Raw genomic sequence first — 18,534 nt, forward strand, 5'->3', positions numbered from 1 at the left:
TTTGGGGAGAAGAGTGACAGCTTGAGACACCTCTGTGGAGAATGGCAGCAGACTTATCAACAGGGTTGACCTCAGCCGAGGCTGGAGACCCTGACATTGAAGGCACCACCAGCATGCTTGCCTGATGTCCTAGGGACTCGTGGAGAGGCGAGTTCAAATATGCTTGCGGTTTTCGCCAGGCAGGTGCAACCAAGAACAGTGGGACAAAGGGCTGTCAGACTTTGTTCAAAGTGATTGCCCAGGAGGAGGGCAAGAAGTGAGAACAGGCGGCATGACAGGGGCCGGTGAGAGAATAGAAGGGTTGTGGTCAGGAGGGCCCCATAAGGTCAGAGCACTGATGCAGAAATGAACGAGTGGGCGGGAAGTGCTTGTGGGCTGGGAGGAAAGGACATCTGAATTTGTGATTTGAGAGAAGGCATAAGTCTGGGCTATGATAAGCCCTGAGAGTGGGCTGTTTTGATGAGGAGAGCCAGGAATGGGAGGCTGGGGGTCTGGGAAGGGTTTTCTACGTGGACCCCAAGGTCTTGGGGAACAGGAAGACTAAGCTGGTTACCAGTCTTTGGCAAATGAGGAGGCGTGACCAGGACATGCAGCCATACACTGCACACGTGCACAGCCGCCTGCCCACACACACCCACACAGTCACACGCACATACACACGCCCCCAGCCCTCACAGACACTCCCAGACACCCTCACATGCATTCACCCTCACACACACCCCAGACAGCAGATGGGGCGCTCGGGTAATTGGTTAAACCTGTTCCCGATGTCTGGCTCCACATTGGCAGCGCCTGTCTGACAGGAAAGCTGGCTGGGCCTGCACCATCAGCCTGCTAGCCTCCCCTCCCTTCCCCCTCCATGGCTGCCCTGGAACAGGGACTCAGGAGAGGACCGTGAGCCCCAGCCTGGCTCTCATGGGCTGAGCTCAGTCCACTCCATGAAGACTCCTCGAAGGCCCATGGGAAGCGATCACAGCACTGGCGAGGAGGAGTTGGTGCAAATCTATGCAGAGATGCTAAAAGCATGAGCCATGACACTGTGAAGGCCGTAGGGACTAATTCTGGGAAGTCCTATGGACAAGAGGATGTGCAAAGATCATTTCCTGAAGGCGAGACATGTGGCCTAGGCCAAGAGAGTTAACAGCTCCGCTGCACTCCCTCCGTAAGTCGCTGCGACTTGGAGTTCTCACAGGTGCTCTTACCTACCCCATGCCATGGTTCTGCAGGCTTCCCAGGGAGGCCAGCTCAGCTGAGAGGAAATGTCTGACCCAGGGCCCCTCAATGAAGGCCTGGCCGAGCATCTCCCTGCACGCCTGAGGACACCAGCAGGCCAGCGTCCACACCCATCCTCACCCGCTGCGGGGGCCCTGATCTCCAGGTGGGGGAGGGAGGGAGCAGCATTCCTTGTCTTCTTCTCCCCTTCTCAGCTGCATCTGTGTCTCTTCGAGAGAGACTTTGGTTTGTTCCCTGGATAGGGCCCAGAAACTCCCAAATTAGCAAACCTGGCAAGCCCACAGCTCAGAAAATAGTTCATCCTGATTCCATGTTTTTCAGGCTCACAGAAGCCTTTATTAATGAAGTCACAACACCAATATTTACCGTCTGCAGGGAGAGGCACAACATGGGGGACGGATGGGAATGCTGCGGGGACTCCCCGCCCCACCCCCTCACAGGCCTGGCCTAGGGAGAGTGACAGGTTTGCTTGGGTCCTTTCCAGCCGTTTATTTGGATGACGGGTGCTCTGCTGTGATCTGCCTGTCCTCCCTCCCCCAACCAAGTGAGGTAGAATCTTGAGGGAACAGCTCACCATTCCTCTGCCCCCTACGGGGGCCAAAAGGAGTACTTCTCACCTTCACCCCACCTGTACTTACATGCTCCGACCTGCTTGGCAGTGAGAGTCTACCATGTGGTTGAACTTGGACTTACGCAGGTTCAGGCTTTCAAGATGTGATGGACAAATTTTCCTAGTTAATGAGGTGGTTGATGAGGGGGATGGACATCAGGATGAGACCAAGACCTTTGGTTTCTAGCATTGGCTGGTCATAAGCGAGGTGGGCAGAGAGTGGGGAGAGACACTGATGGTCGCAGCAGGACCCAAGTCTGTGTTCCTAGCAGAAGGACCTCCTGTGCTTGAATTCCTGTGTGTGCCCAGGCAGTAGGGCTGGGCCTCTGACACCTTTCCAGTGAATTCAACATTTATCAAGCACCCATGGTGTGCTCACCGGCACTCCAGGCAGGAAGAACAGCATATACAAAGGCACAGCAAAGGAAACCCACGGTTCTGTCAGGGACGGCAGACATGGGTAAGCCTGATGTGGAGGGCACCAGGAACGAGGTAGGAGAGGCCAAGGGTGGACTAGAAGTGGGAGCAAAGTGGGGGAGTTAGAAAAGGAATGACGTGGTCCTATTTGGGCTCAAAGAAGAGAAGGCTAGCCTCAGCATGGAGGTTCTCCTTTGAAAGGGGTCTCATCCTCATCCTCGTTACGCCCACTGCTCACCCAAGGAGCAGACCTGGGCAGGTGGCAGGGAAAGCTGAGGTGTGCTGCGCTAAAGTGGTATGGTTGGGAAGCTAGTCTAGACTCAAGATGGTAGATGCCAATGGAAGGAGGGGCAGAATAAGGAGGAGTCCAAGGTTTCTTATGGCTTGGGAAGCAGTGTACATGGCTAATGCCATTTGCCAAGATGGCTGATCCTGGAGGAGACCAGGTGGGGAGATGAATCCAGCTGTGGATAGGTTGGGTTTGAGGTGCTGAGGGACGTGGAGGTCAGTAGGCAGCTGGCTCAGTGGGTCTGGTTCAGCAGAGGTCGGCTGGAGGTGTGGACCTAGGAGCCAAGGGCAAGTTCTGGAAGTGGGTGCAAACCCCCCAGGCAGAGGTCACAGTAAGGAGGCAGGAGGACCAAGGACCAACCTTGGGGTGGACAGAGGCAGAGGAGGCAGGGAAGAGACTGGGGAGAACTCAGAGGGGCAGGAGGAGGAGGTGTCACAGGTACCAACATGAAGGCAGAGGGGTGGGAGTTGTGGGAATGGCTCCCGTGCCAATCCTGCTCAGCAAGGAGCAGGTGGCCCCAGATGGGAGGCAGCTGGGCTTGGCCACAAGGGAGTGATGGTGACTGTGGTTGGTGAGTGTCATCAGCATCAGCAGAGTAGTGGGCAGAGGCCAAGGAGCAGAAGGTAGGGAGCATATGGGAGGTGAAGAAGTGGAGACAAGTCTGGACATCTTAAGGGAAAGGCTATTAGGAATACAGTGTTTGCTTTTTCAGGAGGGAGACCTTAAATGGTGCCAAGTAGGAAAGACAAGTGGACAAACTGAAGGGCAGCAGGTGAGCTAAAGAGCTCAGTGGGCCCTGCCTTGTAGCTCTTTTCTGGGTGGGAGAGTCCTGAGTCCCTGAGGACAGGTTGCAGGCTCAGCCTCAAGCCATGTCTCTGAAGCTTTAACCAGAGGGCTCTCCGAGGACAGGTGAGCATCCTGGTGGGGCTAGAATTTGGTGCTGGGACTGTCAGCCTCTGTGAATGGCTCCCCCTCTATCCAGCCCCCCAGGCTCCCCCTTTTCCTCTGGTTCCTCCTCCACTGGAGAAGCTACCAGAAGGTGAGAGTCCAGAGTCTCCACTTCCACAAGCATGGGGGAGCTCCCTCTCTCTCTCCTCTCTGACCCACCTGGGCCATTAATAAGTTTGGAAAGACCCAAACCCAGCCTTGCTCAAGATACAAGGAGGTCCTTCCCTATGTCTAGCCTCAGTTTTTTCTGCTGTGGAGCTGGGGCTAGAGACCAGTGTTGACCACCAACGAAAGAAAGGACTTATAATGAATTGAATCTCCAGTGTCCAGCCTAGACTCCCAAGCCCTGAGCCAGCTTGCTCAGCCACCCTTCACTGGCCTCCAAGTCCACCACCCCAGGCTCCTAGGCTCTAAGATTGGAGCTGGATGCCCAAGTCATGGAGAGAGAGACTTTATTATTCCCATAGGGAAGGGAGACACAAATGGATCACTAAGAACTACAGTGAGCGCCTGGAAAATAAATTAAAACCGAAATGCATCAAAACAAAAAGGAGGTAAGAGAGAGGAAATGGAGAGCAGCTGGGAAGCTGCGGTGGTGGGCGGTAGACCCAGGCAGGAAGGCTCTCCGAGGAGATGGCCGAGTGGCCCCAGGCCTCAGCCAGCCCATGTCTTGTCCCTCTGTCAATGATGGCCCCAGGCTCCAAGCCCTGTGGGGCTGTGACTCAAGGCCTCCCTGTAGCCCGGCAGGGGAGTAACCAGAGTCCAGCTGCCCCCGCTGCCAGGGGGCCTGGCCATCAGCAAACAGCAGTCTGCATTCGTGGGTTCATGGCTGCCTGCCCTTAGTCATTGGAGGTGACATCGATGTCCTCCCCGTTGGCCTGCTTCGTGGCGATGCGCCACCGGTTGATGTGGTGGGAGCCCTTCTTCTTCTGCTCAGACTCGGGACCCTCCTCCTCCAGCTTCTGCCGCTTGTACTTTGTCCTCCGGTTCTGGAACCATACCTTCACCTGGGCCGGGGAGGGAAGGGGCACAGGTGAGAAACACCCAGGAGGCCCTCGGAGCAGCCACTGGGCCTCAGCACTCAGGTGGAGCTGGGAGCCACGCACGGCCAGTCCTCTCCTCTGGCAAGCTGCCACCTGATGGGCCTGGGAACGGCTCTTCCAGGTGCAACCTGGGGCCAGAGAGAGGGGCGGTTCTCCTGTCCCTCTCAAGTAGAGGTAAGGGAGGGAGTCCTGGAAGGAGGGATCCTTCCTCAGACCAGCATCCTGCTTCCTGAGCTGGGGAAAAGCATAGGGGGGTGAGGGGGCTCAGGCCTTGGAGCTGGCAGACCTGGGTCCCCACTGCTTTCTAGGAGGGAGATAATAATTGCTCCTTCACAGTGTTGACATGAACAGTAAATGAAGGAATATATGAAAAGCCATTGGCATGGGTCCTTACAGGTTCCCGAGGGTCCTGTGGTCCCCATGCCCTGGGCTGGCCTGTGCGTCTCCAGGGTGTCAGTGCCAGCCACCTGCTGCACAAAGAGGCAGTGTGGACATGGCTACATAAATAGGAGGTAGTGTCCGTGCCCAGAGCAGTGCCCAGGTCAGCTCCTGGGGCACAGACCCCACCAGGAAGTCTAACCTCCCATGCTATCTCAGTCATTGGCTTCACCGGGGGGCCCTTAGTGGGAACTCCGTCTCCCCCACATCAGAAGTGGAGCTGGGCGGTGGGGTGCCTCAAAGCCTCCTGGATGCCAGCTCCTCAGGATAGTGTGAAATCCAGAACAGAGACTTCACCCTCCTTGGACAGAGGAGGACGAAGAGGGAACATGCCAGAACCACCCCCTGGCAAGCGCTCTGCCCTCCAGGGCAGCTCTGGACCTCCTGCCCCCACAGCCCTGGCCTCTGCGGCCCACCCAGCTGTAGAAGATATACCAGCGACAGAATTGAGCTCGTCTTTAAGCACAGTGAGGGAGGGCCCTTCCCTCTGTGTCAGGCAGTGAGAGCCCCGATGGGAGGAAGTTCAAACAGAGACTGGACAACCATCCTCCATGGGATGGGGAGAAGGCATAGAGGAAGGAAGAAGGGGGGCAGATCTGTTATTCTAAGCCCACCTCCTACAGGAAGTCTCCCCAGACTTAGTCCCATGTCGAATCACTTCTCTCTCTCTTCTCCCTCCTCTTCCAGCATTTGCTCAATGTCTGGAACACAGCCCTTAAGATCCTCTTGTGCATAAGCTGAGAGGGTGGTCCTGGCTCCCTAACTAGTCTTAGTGTTTGCTGATTGTGGAGAAAGCCTTCGTCTGTCCGCTCCACATGACTACACAGTTCTTTACAGAGACAGGCCAGACTATCATCCTCAGAGTTGGGAGGAGGAGCCTGGGTACTGACCCCTGGGTAAGTCTCTTCCCCTCTCTGGGCCCATAGGAGAGATGCTTTCTGGGGCCCTTGCAACCCTGGGGCACCTCCTGTACTCTTGCTCCAGAGGGTCACTGAGGGAGGTGATACAGTGAGGGCAGGTATGAGCTGTGAGTGGTGTCCTGGAGCTGAGGAAGAAGGTTCTGCCAAGTGCAGCTGAGTGATCAATGGTGACTGTGCACGTGGCAAGTGGTGAGTGTGGAATGGTGGTGAGGACCTCAGCTTTGGCAGCAACAGGGACTGCTAAGGGGAAGTCTTTGAACCCTGGGAAGGGCTGAGGGCAGTGCTTCTCAGAAAGACTACCCCGTCCAGGCCCCACTTCCTAAGAAGGGTGAAAAGCACAGAACTTAGCCACAAAGCCAGGCAGCGGCAGCCACAAGCAGGCCTCACCTCTGGGCCCAGGGAGCACCTTCATGCCCAGGACACCCTATCCTCATATCTCTCCTTCCCAGACATTCCTCGCTGTCCCCTCCACAAAGCCCACCCAACCCAGGGCTTCCCCTCCCCAAGTTGCCACTGCAGCACCTACCTGCCCCTGGTTCCAGAGCACTAGGATGGAGCTGGGACAGCCAGTGTTCAGTGCTACACAGAGCAGCCAGCCAGGGACAGAGAGGCCTAGCCCCAAAAGAGGGGGTGCCTGGCCTTGATGGACCATATGAGGAAAGGAGACTTCTTCCCTCATTTCCAGTGCAGGGTTCAAACCCATAGCCTGCATGCCTCACCTCAGGTAGGCAGGGGAGGATGGCAGATGCTCTCGGTGCAGGGTTTCCGGATCCCATGCCCACCTTTGCTTGTCTCGGGGCTGGCAGGGCGCTGGCTGGGCGCTGGGTGGTTCTCGGTGCAACCATTTGGCAGCCAGGCTGGCCCCTGCCCCCCGCCCTGGAGCCCACTGTGGCTGTACCAGCCAGTAGGCGGGTGAGCTCACCCTGCCTCCTGTGCAAGGCATGTGCATGACTCAGGGCTGGATGCAGGGCTGGGGCGTCATTCTTGGGAAGCGCAAGCTGGCGGGCTCCGGGCTGGGCTTGGCCGACCTGGCATTGGGGGTGATCCAGGGCAGCCCTGGGCAGCACCAGGGACAGAGGACCTTTTCCTGCACCTTTCTCCCTCCGCCTATACTCCTAAGCCTCCTTCCAGAATCTGACAATCACACCAACCTCTAGTGGGTTGGAGCCCAGCATGCTACCCTTTCCCAGCAACATTGCCCGAAGAAGAAAAGCTTCAGTGGTGGAATTTCAGGCACAGGATATGTTTTCAGACCAGGGGAGCTTCCTGGCCTACCCAAGTGAAAGGTGATTCTGAATACTTTCTCCATGAAAACTCCTGGGGTCAAGGAGGCATTTTCTAGAAACAGAGTATGCAATCCCTGCGGACATAAACTCTCTCCCTAGACAGCCTGGCTATCTTCCGGAGAACAGCCTTGGGCTTGAGTGTCCAGATGCTGTTTACAAAGACTATATAATAACAGGGGGGTGCTTATGACTTAATAACATCAGTGGAAAAGGCAGGAGGCACAGTGTTGGCACAGTGCAATCACAACCATGGAAAAACAAAATCTATGCTTCAGGGAAAAAAGACTGGAAGGAAATGTACCAAAAGTATGGGTGATTTTTCTTTCTTCTTTCTACTTTTCTGGATGTTCTTTAATGCATTACTTATGACAATAGTAATTTTTTCCTTGAAAAGAGAAAAGGAACTGGTCCACACATGGTTTGGCCCCAGCTCTGCAGAAGTCAGCCTTAGGAGGCTGTGCTTATTCTGCCACACACACCCACCCACTACTCATCTCTCCCCCAAAAGGCACAGTTGGGATGTCGGCTGGAGGACCCCTCTCACCTATCTCTGACCCCTCTGGGTTTGAGGAGAGTTTCCTTGTGGTCTCCCAAGTCCCCATTTCAGTGAGTTTCTAAGATAAACCAGATCCTTCTAAGACTCTCTGCTTTTGTCTGAGTTACCCAACCTGGAAAACTCTTACTTAGGCTTCAAAACCCTGTTCAGATGTTCCCACGGCCTGGCCTAGAAAATAACCAAAATAACCACTCCTTCTGGTTGCCTCTGAATAGGGCCTGTGGGTGGACTCTTGCCCAACAGAGTAGCCAAAGTCAGGGCTGGGCAGAAGGGGCAGCTGGAAACTAACAGATTGATCAGCCTAGAGCAACCAAATGCCCCCCGCCACCCCCCCCACACACACACATAGATAGAAGCAAGCACATATGCAAGGGTCATTACCATTAGGTCACCTGAACCTGCACTCCATGTCATGTGACTGCCTTCTAGCACCTAATGTGTATATATGACATCATCTAACCCATGACCCAATATGTGCCCCACATTGTGGGCACACACACATCACACACACTCCCCACACTCAAGGCTGTGATCTGACTCAGGCCTGGGTCTGCCCACCCAGCCACCAGGACTGAGGCTTGGATAGGCATTTTTCTGGTCAGATTCCAGGGCTGCACCAAAGCAGTGAGGAACAAGTAATTAACGCCAGAAGGGAGAACTAGCTTTTGCCCAGGGCCCCTCTCTCCACCTCCCAGATTGACCCACTGGCCATCCCAGCACAAACTCCCCACTCTCCACCAAACACACAGCCCAACCCCAACAAAGAAGTTCAAGTTGCCCACCTCCCAACACCCCTGCTGAAGCTTCGGCATATAGAGAGACCTCTGAGCTCTGGGCTAAAACCCACACACTGATCTGCTTAACCCTCCCGGAAGTTTTATCCATGAACTTCTGTTTGCATTATCTAGATCAACAACCAGCTGTGAAAGTGCAAGAGAAAGATGGAAGGAGAGGGATAGGGAGAGAGCAGTGACAGCAGAGAGCAAGGAGGAATGACTGATAATATATGGATATATGTGGAATCAAGAGAAATTTTCTCATTCATTCAATGCATGTTTACTGAGCATCTACTTGGTGGCACTCAGCTGGGTCCTGGGGTATAGCAAGAAACAGAAGGGCTAGGCCTCTGCTTCCCAGAGTTAAGACAACCAGACCTGTTGTTCATCAGAATCACCCAGAGAGTTGTTTTAAAAATAACTTTCCTGGGCCCCATCCTGGACCTCCTAAGAGAATCTCCTGGGTGGGGCCCAGGAAACTCTATTTTAAGATCTCTGTGGGAGCTGGTCTGCAGATCTGGGAAGCTGGTCCTGTGGGCAAGGCTGATAATTAAACAAGTAATAATAGCAAAGGCCCGTGCATGTTATGATAGGTGAGAGATATACTGTGAGCTCTGAGCACAGGGAGGAGGGATTATAGAGAAACAGAGAAGTAAACTATAGATGAGCCACAGAAATTCAGGGGTGGAAAGAACCCTGGAGTTCATTTCATTTACTATCACACAGATATGGCAACTGAGGCCCAGGGAGACGGCAAAGCCAGAGCCAATGAGATGATAATCATTAACAGACAGATGAATATATTCTCTGTCAGTTACTAAACAGATCTATAGAGATGAAAGTCTGAGATGAACAGTAGGTGCACAGAAGAAAATACAATATAAATGGTAAAGAGATAATCAGCTGATGGGTAAATGGAAGTTATTGTTCAGAAGAACATAATTAATGGAAAATATAAATTAGCCAGCCTTAGGGAGGTGGTTTAATGAGAGCAGACAGAAGTAGACGGCTAGATACAAAACAGCTATCTGTGGGGGACAGATTAGAGAACTCTGAGAGACAACTATAGATATTGACATAGAAATACATGGCAGGGGGTTGATGGGAGTGAGTGATTCTTGACAAATAGATGATAGCTGGAAATGACAGGTAAGCTTGTAAATACTGAGCGATGGATAGATAATTAGTTAATGATATAGCCTAGGTCCAGATAATAATTTACAAGGTGAATACAAAGCTCTGATGATGGTGACAGTGTGGCAGAAAGAACACTGGAAGGTCAGGAAGCCCAAGTTTGGATCTGATTATGACACTAACTTGGCAGGTTATTTTAAACGAGGGGAGAGGAAGGGGCTAACTTGGCATATTACTTTAAATAAGGGGAGAGGAAGATGGGAATTAATATTCTTTGAGTTCCTATTAAACCAGTTGCTGTTGATTCCAACTCATGGCAACCCCCTGGGTATCAGAGTAGAACTATGCCCCATAGGGTTTTCAGTGGCTGATTTTTTGAAAGTAGATTGCCAGGCCTTTCTTCAAAGGAGCCTCTGGGTTAGACTTGAACCTCCAATCTTTTGGTTTTCAGCTGAGCACATTAACTGTTTGCATCACCCAGGGACTCCTGAGCTCATATTAGGTGCCTTTAATCCTCAAACAACCCATTTTCTGGATGAGGAAACTGAAGCTCAGGTTGAGTAACCCTCCCAGAGTCACAGTTAGCAGGGAAGCAGGCATTTGAAATCACATTTGCCTGACTGGGGAGCTCTGCCCAGTTGTCTTCTCATCTCAGGGCCCATCACCTGCAAAGACAACCCCCACCTCCCACAAGGAGGTTTCTAAGGATCAAACCTCCCCCAGTTCTATTTTTGTTGTTGTTGTTATTCCATATGCAAAAAGCAGCCCATTTATAGATGGAATAAGATAGACCATGGATTTTGATAACTAGTTAAGCTGGATACAGTATATTAATCTATCTGGTTTTTTAAAATATATGTTTGAAACATCTCAATAAAAATGAAACTAGTTCATTTACTAACTGGCATTAATAGCAGCAAATATTGACAGGCAGCTAGATTCAGTTTGAAAGGAGGTTAATTAAAAATGCTCTTACTGAGCTAAAAAACGGAAAGTTTAAAAACAATGACATAATTTCAACAAGTGTTATCTGTGGGTGGTGGGATTATAAGCCGTTTTTGTTTTCTTACACTTCTACAATTAAAACTTAATAAATATTACTTTTTAAAGGAAGTTAATTATGAACGCCATTCTTAAATTGACACCTTGTTTTAAACAATAATTTGAAAACACGTTGGTGGGAGGGGAAAGGGGGTGTTATTTATTAACTTATTTTTTAAAATAGCTTTCCCTAAAATGTTTTTAAAATTAATTCCATTGTTTGTAAGCTTCTTCTCTGCAGTTAGAATAGCCCAGCTAGGATATCTGAAAACGCACCCCTGCACAGAAGTCGGGAGCGATTCTTTGGCTGTTCAGTGAGGCATTGGACAGATACGATGCCGACAATAGATGCCCAAATGCAGTTAGAGGATGAGAGGGCTGGGCGGCCACAGGAAGCTGGGGGTGCCAGGAGGGTCCAGGCTCCTCAGCTAGGCCCCCTTCCTAACCTTGCCTCCCCACCCCCTAATGGACAGGACCTGAGAGCTGCTTGCTATCGGGAGAGGCGCGGCAGCCCGGGTGTCTTCTCACCCTCCCGGACTAGGGTGGGGTGAGGACAGTAGGGGCCAGGCGAGGCGGAAAAGGGAGCTGACAATGAAATGCTGGCGAGGCAGGAGCTGCTTAGCCGCATGCCAGCCTCTCTCACTCCAAAGTCTGGGAGCTGGCAGGCACAGCAGAGAGGAAGGTCTCCCAAGGCCCAGCCAGACACTGAAGTCCTCCTCCGGACAGCAGCCACAGGAGGGTCTTTCAGTCCCTCCAGCACTTCGAATGGACACCGACCAAGAGCTTAGGTGGTGCTTCCGGGCAGCATTTATTATGGCAAAGCCTTTACTTACAACGGACCCAAATCTGCCTCCCTATAACTCCCTTCTAGTTATTTTATTTGACAATGTTTAACTATACCAATTACAAAAATACTACATGGTAACTGTAATTTACCCAGCTCAAACCTCTCCAACAGGGTAGGAGTCTATTCCCTCCTCCACTCGACAGCCCTTCAAGCGATTGAAAGCAGCCCCTGAGTACCCCGAGTCTACTTTTCCACCATTCCAGGCCTCTCAGATGCTCCAGTATGTACATCCACCATGGCTTCCAGACCCGCTGCCAGCCGGCCTGTGAAGGCATCAGTGCTAGCTCGGACCCCAAGCAGGTGCTGGCCCCTCTCTGGCTGAGGCACCTCTGTTTCTCATGTTTATTATGGCCTGAGGACACAGGCCTTCTCCTCATACCGCATCTGCTGTGGGCAGCTGTGCCCACAAACTGCTGGGAAGTCAGTACAGGAGGGCCTGGTCATCTCACAAAATCGTTAGCGCTCCACAACAGTATCAGGAGAAGGGCTGCGGGAAGCAGAGGGCTGAGACCGGCTCCAGTGTCCATTGGCGCTGCCCGGGAGTGACTGGGGCATGGGGGCTCCCAGCCCCCTGATAACCTGGCACCTCCTTATGGGCTTTAGGAGCAGGACTCGGTATAAGATTTGCATTTTCTCTGCCTCCTGCTGGGTCCTTAGTGCTCCATACAAGTCCTGCAGTCTGAGCGTGGCTGAACAGTCAGAGGGACGGAGTGCTAAAGACAGGCCTAGCGGGAACACCATGAGGGTGGCCTTCGCAATTGAGCGGGAGAGAACTTGAGGGAGGCTGGGAAGCTCAGGGCCGCTCCTGTACCCGCCAGCCCCCGTGGCTACTTGGGCGCAAGGCAGGGCGCAGAGCATGGCGCCCGTGGGCGTGGAGGGGGTTATTACCTGAGTCTCGGAGAGGCTGAGGCTGCCGGCCAACTGCTTGCGCTCAGCGCCCACCACGTAGTGGTTCTTCTCGAAGGCGCGCTCCAGCCGCAGCAGCTGTGAGGGCGAGAAGGCTGTGCGGATCCTCTTGGGTTTGCGCGCAAAGGGGCCGTGCAGAAGCAGCCCGTCCTGGGGCACGTCGCTCGCTGCAGCCGCGAAGGCAACACACGCAGGTACAGACAGAGAGAAGGGGCGCCGTGAGCCAAGCCGGCCCCCTCGCGGGGCTCCCACATGCCCTTGAGGCTCCACTCCCCTCTCCAATCCTCGACGCCCCCACTCCTCCCTTTTCCCCTTTGTCGCGTTTCTCTAAGCCAGCTCCCCTCCCATATTCTTCCCCACAGTCCGGGAGCTGCCCCACCCGGGTTCTCCGGAATCGCCTCTCAGCAAACCAAGCGGCAGGTCCGGGCCTAGTGAGGCGCTGGCCAGCCCAAGATGTGGAAAATTCCCTTCGCTCTTTTTCCCCTACCCTTTCCCAGCGACGCTGCCCTCGTCCCTGGGCCCCAGAATGATTTGCTTTCCACTATACGTTTCCCTCAAAGTGACCAAGAGGCAGGACAGGGTATCAGGAAGGCAATAAGGAGAGCATCAATGCTGCAAGACATCTCCATGCCAAACAGATTCAGGAACTAGACCATACCCAAGGAGCTTTCTCTTCACCCGTGCTTAAATCAGCCTTGCAGCTAAACGCTCAGGCTACTAACTCGTTGAAAACTCCTGCCAGCAGGCACGAGCTCTCTCTTGTAAGTGGAAAAGGGCTAGGTCAATGTCCAGGCAGCACCTGGAGGTCTAAGGTCAGCCCCTTTCTTCCACTTTCCCCATCTCTCTCTCCCCAGGCCTTTAGGTGGCCTAGAGGTCCAGCCTCTAGAGTAAAACCCTTCCCCACAGGAGACTTACCGCTTTCTGGTAGGAAAAGGCCCTGCTTCATCCCTGAATAGCCCAGTGCTGAAGAAACCCATGTATAAATATCTAGATGTCATCTTTCTCTCTAATATAGATAGATATATTGGTTTCTGCATGGGCGTGTGTAAATATATGCTCCAGCCTCCCTACTGTCTTGTTCTCCCATTTACTGTACTGGATTTTCAAAGGGTGTGACTGTCCCTTGGCAAATGCTGGCCAGCATGGGGACTCAGCTCCCACATACAGGAGAAGGAGCTGACACTGGACTGGATGAGGCTAGGGTGGAGGTGGGGGATCAGGAACTACAGAGGCTAAAACAAGCTTCTACCCACAGCCCCAGCCTCAAAAAGCCTCTACTGGGCCCTCACATAGTCCCTAGTGCAATAACACATGCTAACAGACTCTAAACAGTCCCTGACAACATCACCCAGGGAACTCCATGCACATAAAAGCCCCCAGACCCAACAACAACACACAGCCCTAGATGGAATGTTACAGAATGTTTTGACAGAGTTAGCTGTTGAGACTGACTGAGCCAATTAATTTATTCAGAGAGATGGCCACTGATTTGACTCAATGGCCACTGGTTTGACTCAGATTGACCTGTTGTTTTGCTCTTGAGACAATTATCTGGATAATTCAATTGACATCTCCCATCTCTGGAAATATTTATGTAAGTGAAGGAAAGGCACCTAATTGAGATAAACTCTCCAGGTAATTTTTCACATCTCCCTGCTGTGGAAACCACTGGACCCTACTTTCTCCAAATCCTGGGCTTTGGACACATAGACAGACTGGGGTTTTCTGTGGAACAGGGCTTCCCAAGGATGAGGGGCTAGTATCTTGGGGGAATCAAGGCCCCCAACAAGAAGTCACTGACCTCCAGTTGCCTTATCCATCTCAGCTGGATCTGTCCTGTTACAAAAAGGGGCGGGATCACACCACAGGGAGATGGAGGGGGGACACCCAGCCCACTAGGCCCTTCAAGGTAGCAGCAGGACCAAGACTCTCAGACCTGACTTAAGGAAGAGAAGTTTAACTTGGGATGGCAGAAGGGACAGATGGTCAGGGGAGGTGGTCTGGCAGAGAGGCTAAAAGGGAGAGAAAGGAGGAGCCTGCTCTAGGTAGAAATTAGGGGGATTAAAGTCTGTGGGGTGTGGGCCAGTATGGAAGGCCATGGAAAGGAGGGGGTAGGTGGCAAGCAAACACTTCTTTTAGATGTTAAAATGAATTGCTTCAAAAAACAACATCATTCTGAGCCCCACTGAAGTCCCAGCAGTGGTTTCTTCTGAACAGCTGAGCCAGAAAGGGAGAAAGAAAGCCTAGCTCAGCCCAGCATTCCCAATCCTCAGCTGCTGGCTGCTCCAGGATGGTCATAAGTGAGGTGGCAGTGAAGAGAGGGCCCATAGGTGGAAGTGAGTGAGATGCAGAGGCTTGAAGGGTGACAAGGGGCCGAGAAAGCCCCAGTGTATGTGACTAGATGGCTGTTTTGTGAGTCTAGTGTGTCAGTCACTTGTGTGCTGGAGTTCTCTGTTTGTCTTTCTAAACCCAAAGTGGAGGATGCAAGCAACAACCTAGGTTGCTCTGGGTCTGCCTCACTGAGAAAATGGCCCCAGTTCATTTCTACCTGTACTGTCCTGTCATGGGTGGATGGCATGTGTCCTGCAGACTGTGTACATATACATAGGTACAGAAACATAGGGGTCCTTCCAACTCCACCACAAAGAAACAGGATGTTGGAAAATTATTCAAGGTGCTGATAAGCCAATAACAGGTTATTCGATTTTTAAAGAAGCAGGCTTTTCCCTGTAAGAAACTGACCAACTGTTCCATGTTTCTGTAAGGCCGAGGCCGGTGCCTTAGGCCCGTAGGTACCTGGGTCCAGTTCACTCTGACCTGTGGGGAGAAAGCCTCAACCATACCAATCACGGTCTCAGTTTCCCTCGACTGAACTACAAGGACAGAGCAAGCTAAGGGCTGGAGTGCGGCCCGGTTTGGATGCCGTAATTCCAGAGTGCGGAACGGCTGTCAGTTTGGGCAAGGACAGGTGGAAAGGGGCCGGCACAGCCTTCCCTGGAACTGGAAACTGAACACCCACCCCCGTTTTCCTACAGCCTCTCTCTGCGGGTCCTTTCAAGGCAGTGATTGGAACTAGCAATAGAAACTCAGCAATGAGGTGGCTAGAGGTGGGAGCTGGGAATCCGAAGAGCCTGGGGCTCGAGCTGCAGTCTCTGCTGAAGAGGTCGTGGCTGACTTGGGGATCGGAGCGGATGGTAGGGTGGCAGAGCCTGGGGCTAGGAGAGGGGGAGGTCGGCCAGGCGGCGGAGATAACCTCATCTCCCTCCTGCTGCAGGAACAAAGGCGTCCTTTGAAGCACCGGCCCATTACTACCGCCGGTCCCGGAGGGCAGGGTCTCCCGCGGCCCCTCCCGGCGCTGCTTCTCAAGCCGGAAAGTCCAGATCTCTGGGAAATGACACCGAAATGTAGCCAACTCCCGATTTTCATCCCCTCCTCCCCTTCGGGGGTCGCCAGCCGGCTGGGCTTCGGAGTCTGCCGCCTGGTCCCGACCATCCCGCGCTCACTTTTCCTCATCCACCGCCTCGCTTCGCTGAGAAGCCGCTTCCCTGCGCGCCAGGACCGCGCCGCCCGAGAACGCTGCGCACAGAGCGTAGACATGTTCATTTTCGTTCCTGTAGGGTTTCGTTTCTTGCATTAAAACGGGCTGAAATGAGCATCGCAGAGCCCGGTTCTCTAGAAAACGCGGCGCCGGAGGACCCGGGACGGCTCGGCTCGCAGCACCAAGGCCCACTGAGACCGCAAGGCTCACGGCCGCCGGGGCGCGCATCTGTCGGCCAGGGCGATGATGGGCCGCGAAGCGAACGCGTCTCAGGGTTCGAGAAGTCCTTCAGTGCCCAGTGGATTTCCCGGTTCAAATATGCGGCCACACTTGGCTACATCTCCGCATCCAGACTCGATTCTCGAGAGAAAAATCCAACCGTTTGTGCAACTCGACAACGTGCCAGCAGGGACTGATGGCTCGGGCAGCGGCAGCAGTTTCTGAGAAGGTTTTACGCAGGATTTGTCCGATCTCGCTCGGCTGGGGATGCTCAGAGCCGGGGTGGATCTCTCACGAGGCGCCCTGAGCCCGCGCGGGCTAGGCCGAAGGCGGGAAAGGAGGCCCGGTGGACTTGGGGCGTGGGATCCGAAGCCTAGGGCACTGTCCCAGAGGCTGCCTCCGGACGAGACGAACCGCAGGAGGCCACAGGGCTTAGGACCCGCCCGGCCCTCTCCTCCGAGCCCCAGTTGCCCACTAGACCGATACCCGCCCGCCCCTCCGTAGCCCCGGCCCCGCGGTGACTCACAAACCGCGGTGACTCCACCCTGGCCCGCGGACGCCAAGTTTCCAGACCCAGGCCGGGGACTGAGTCCACGAAGGACCGGGGTGGTTTGCTCAGTTTTGAATAAAGCCCCAATTTCATCAATAAACACATTTTAATTGACAGAAACTCTCGTCCAAACCGGTTGACATCTTAGGCAATTTTTCGGATAATTTGGGCGAATCTTTGAAATGTCCAAGGGAGAAAAAAGTCTGCCCACAAAAATTCTTGTTCAGGTCACTACGTTCCTTGATTCTGTAGCATCTCTCTGGGTCGGTATATATTGACCAAGTGGGACTGAGGAAATTGTCAGACAAATCGGGACCCGCAAAAGCGGCTTTCTGTAAAATAGTCAAGCAGCTATAGCCAAAGCTTCAAAAGATCATTTTTCTCCTATTATCCTAGTAATTGTATCAAATACCCAATTTTCTTTAACTGTGTAGACCTGGCTACCATCACATTAGCCCCGAGAGCCAAAGCCCCGGCCACATCCTTTTCATTTGTTTTACTAAAAACTGGGTTGCCTAGCTTTGAGCAGCGGAACCTCACAAGGCTGAGATCCCGTCTACACTAACAAAACCGAAAATCAAAGCAGTTAATGCATAAATTAAGGCCAGCCTCTTTTTAAAAAAAAGAAAGAAAAGAAAAACAAACTCCAACAAATTCGAGGAAGAAAACGAACTCCAACAAATGCAACTCTCTTTCCTTCGGGAAAGTCAGATAATTGAAACCTGTGAGTGTGTGTGTGTGTGTGTGTGTGTGTGTGTGTGTGTGTGTGTGTGTGTGTAAAGCCAGTGGGGGATCTTCATTAGCAAGCCGATTGCCGGGTGCAGACAAGGGGGCCCCCCGGACTGGCTACGACCTTAAAAGCCCTCTGCTCCCGCCCCCTGACCGGGAGGACTATCGCCTGTCCTCCAGCAGCCGGGTGAAATCCCGGAGCGGGCGAGCCGCGGAGGAAGTCAGTTTGCCACTGCAAACCTTCCCCACCCTGAGTCCGGTAGGCACTTGTGACTTGAAGAAGTCGGGCCAAGGGTGTTGAGTAACATCCCAAGACAGCGGAACACTCCACAAGGAACTTTAACTCTCTGGTTCACCCTCCCTGCTGTCCCCGCTTCCCACAGACCCCGGGCACGCCGTGGACTTTCCCCTGCCCGGACGCGCCAACGAGGGCAGATCCCTGGGAGTTGGTGATGGACATGCGAGCGAAGTACGGTCCTGGGTCCAGCCGGGGCGGAGGGAGGGCGAGAGGCGCTTCACTCTCTGGGACTAGCTCAGCCGGGGGAGAGAACAAGGCAGGCCGCGAGGAGAGCCAGGGGAGGGGCCAAGGATGCGCCCAGGCTTGGCGTCGGGACGGACTTCGTTCCCGGGAAAGATCAGAGGTCCCAGCCCGGCTCTCGGGGAGGGAGACTAATGCGGCAGAGACGCGGGTAGATCCTGCGCGGCTCTGCTCGGCTTAGGAATCGGCCTCCGCGGAATCCGCAGCCTTCTCGGCAACAACTTTCTGAACAGCCCTGCGCGCCCCCGAGCCTCCCCCGCGCCACCGCAGCGCGGGCAACGGTCGGCCGCCTCGGCCGGCACAGCGCGGGCACTCACCCTGAAAGCGGTGGCCGAAGAAGCGGTTCCGCAGGACCCAGGGGTAGAAGTGGAGCGGGTCCCGGTGCTGGGCGCCGAAGAAGGAGTGTGGGGGCTGCAGCGGGGAGGCGCCCAGCTGGTGCGCCGGGTGCACGGTCAGCGCGGGGTGGCTCATGGCCTCGGGGAACACGAGCTCCGGCCCACCGTAGAGCGAGCGGCC

The 18,534-nt window shown here is 53.8% G+C and overlaps 1 protein-coding gene across 1 annotated transcript; it reads right to left on the minus strand.

Annotated features, from left to right (window-relative positions):
• Nucleotides 1–3,932: 3,932 nt before the first annotated feature.
• Nucleotides 3,933–18,534, minus strand: EMX1 (empty spiracles homeobox 1; the record flags this gene model as incomplete). The annotated part of the gene is made up of 3 exons (XM_004369370.1): nt 3,933–4,504; nt 12,427–12,611; nt 18,336–18,534. Coding segments are annotated over 3 exons (552 nt in total), but the record flags the coding sequence as incomplete, so codon positions are not given.

This window comes from Trichechus manatus, unplaced genomic scaffold (genome assembly GCF_000243295.1).
Source record: "Trichechus manatus latirostris isolate Lorelei unplaced genomic scaffold, TriManLat1.0 scaffold00004, whole genome shotgun sequence".
NCBI classification, from domain to species: Eukaryota; Metazoa; Chordata; class Mammalia; order Sirenia; family Trichechidae; genus Trichechus; species Trichechus manatus.